Source organism: Spinacia oleracea, chromosome 4 (genome assembly GCF_020520425.1).
Source record: "Spinacia oleracea cultivar Varoflay chromosome 4, BTI_SOV_V1, whole genome shotgun sequence".
In the NCBI taxonomy this organism is placed as follows: domain Eukaryota; kingdom Viridiplantae; phylum Streptophyta; class Magnoliopsida; order Caryophyllales; family Amaranthaceae; genus Spinacia; species Spinacia oleracea.
This window is the reverse complement of record NC_079490.1, coordinates 8052463-8054758: the sequence shown is the minus strand read 5'-3', so window position 1 is coordinate 8054758 and position 2296 is coordinate 8052463. Positions and strand designations below refer to the sequence as shown.

General features: G+C 33.1%; 1 protein-coding gene across 1 annotated transcript; it reads right to left on the bottom strand.

Moving 5' to 3' along the window:
• Positions 1-765: 765 nt before the first annotated feature.
• Positions 766-2088, bottom strand: LOC110801020 (nuclear transcription factor Y subunit B-7). Its single transcript, XM_056826674.1, has one exon. The coding sequence runs from the start codon at positions 2017-2019 to the stop codon at positions 1249-1251; it is 771 nt and encodes a 256-aa protein (XP_056682652.1). The 5' UTR covers positions 2020-2088; the 3' UTR covers positions 766-1248.
• Positions 2089-2296: the final 208 nt, after the last annotated feature.

The following is a 2296-nucleotide window of genomic DNA, read 5'->3' as shown; positions in this document are numbered from 1 at the left end:
TCAATTCTAATAAATAGGAAAATCAATTCCATGTTAAATGTGGGTAAATATAATAAAAATATAGATATAGTAAGAGGTTGTTAGAGTGTAAAAAAATGATAAAGAATGTAAAAGTATAAATATTTTTGGTAGGAAAGAGTAAGATAGTAAATTTACATGTCCAAAAATAGTACAAACAGACTAGAACATAAGGTTTTTTATTTTTGGTGTTACCACCCGGTTCACCCCTGAGGCTAATCCGGATTCGGGGCGAGTTTTGGGTGGATAGGTTCCGCTCCCCTCCCAATTGTTGTTGCGGGGGATCGAACATGGGTTCTCCCTACCAATTTCAGCCCCAATCACCACTGAACCAACAGACAATTGGTAGAACATAAGGTATTATGAACATGGTAAAACAATGGTATTACAATGAAGTATTAAAACCAAGCAATGCCTTGGCCTTGTGGAAAAGATTCCACCTTTCAACTAAAAGGTTGGAGGTATCATCCCCACTAGGGACACTTTGAGGGAGGGTTCCCCTTATCATCCCCCACACTCTCAAAGTGTCTAGCCTGCTAATCTGGGCGGATTAACCCGTAGGGGATTCCGACCCGATAAGACATGCACTTCATCTTACATTCAAAAAAGAAAAAAAATTAATGAATTATTACAACTTACATCATGTAGTCCATTAAAAGTTAAAATATTTCAATTCTAAGTTATATATAGTATACATGCATATACATTACACATATATTAAACATATTCACTAAAATTGGTACAATAAACTTTAACAAAAATATAATATTTGACATATATCTATTTCAAGTTAAATAAGTTCAATCATAAAGAAACAAAATTTTAAATATACTTACCTATCTATATAAATTGTATTATATAATTAAATGGAATCACTTCTATGTGTGTTTAAAAATATATACTAAGTATATAGCTCATTCTACTAAAAAAAATCTATTCAAAAAATATGTATAGCTCATATCATCAAAATGACAATAAAGAGCTAATTAATTAAGTTTGAATTTGTTTTTCCCCTCCAAAAAAAATTAAAAAAATTGAATTTGTTTACATCTTTGAAATAAGTATATGTTTTTCCCCCTCCCATATATATGTTATGCTATATTGCTATGTGTATGACATTATTATTCCATAGTAACCAAAAAATGAACAAATAATAAAAAACAAAAGAATACCAAAAAATTTAGAAAGAAAAAAAATAAAAAAGTTTAAAGAGAAAATTGCTTCCCCTCTTCACCAATGGCCAACAGAGTCAATTTGATCTTGGTGTTGGTAATTCTTCTGAATAGAACTCGGTGAAAACGGCAAAGAAAACGGTTGCTCCGGCCCGGGAAAAGGCGGTTGATGAGGAAGCAACAATGTGTTGGTAGAAGAATATATACTACTATTAGTAGTACTACCAAAAGGTGACAACCCTTGATCAACAACTTGTTGTTGAAAATGTTCGTGTTGTTGTTGGTGTTGTTGTTGTAGTAGCCTGTGTTGGTGTAGTTGTTGTTGATGATCCGTTGTTGTTGTTGTTGTTGTTCGTTGTTGTTGTTGTTGTTGGTGTTGTTGGTGTTTAGGAAGATTAACTTTCTCCCCTTCAGTATCCCTATACCTATTAAGGTAAAACTTCAAAGGATTAACGTAATCCTCGAAACCAAGAGTAGTAATTGCCCAAATTATATCATCACCATTGATTGTTTTCCTCTTTTCTCTTTGGCATTTATCGGATGCTTCTCCGGTAACAAAGCTTATAAACTCGGAAACACATTCTTGTACGGTCTCTTTTGCGTCCTTTGAAATTTTCCCGTTTGATGGAAGCGTCTTTTTCATGATTCTCCCTACATTTGCTATTGGGAGGAATCGATCTTGCTCTTTATTACTCGTGTTGTTGTTGTTGTTGTTGTTGTTGTTGTTGTTGTTATCGTTGTTGTTGTTGTTGTTGGTTTTGGAAGAAGGGCGTTCGGGACTTTCTTCTTTGATTCTTTCTTGTTTGATCCTAAGGTTTTCACCATCCATGACTTTTTTTTTTTGGTTTTACTTGTTAAGTTTTGCAAGTAATAATGTTTTATTAGAGGAGAATTTGGATTAATTTAGTGCTAATTAGGAAGATTAAGGTTTGTTAATGATTGTGATTAAATGGCAAAAGAAGCATGAAAATAGGCTAGTGAAGTGGAAAGTTCTTGGTTAATTTTGACCGTGGGACTCGCTCTCTAAGCTATTAAGAAATCTAATTTTAACTTGTGTTTGTTTTGAGTAGCTAGTGTAGCCAATTTAGTACAATTGCTAGCTAGTA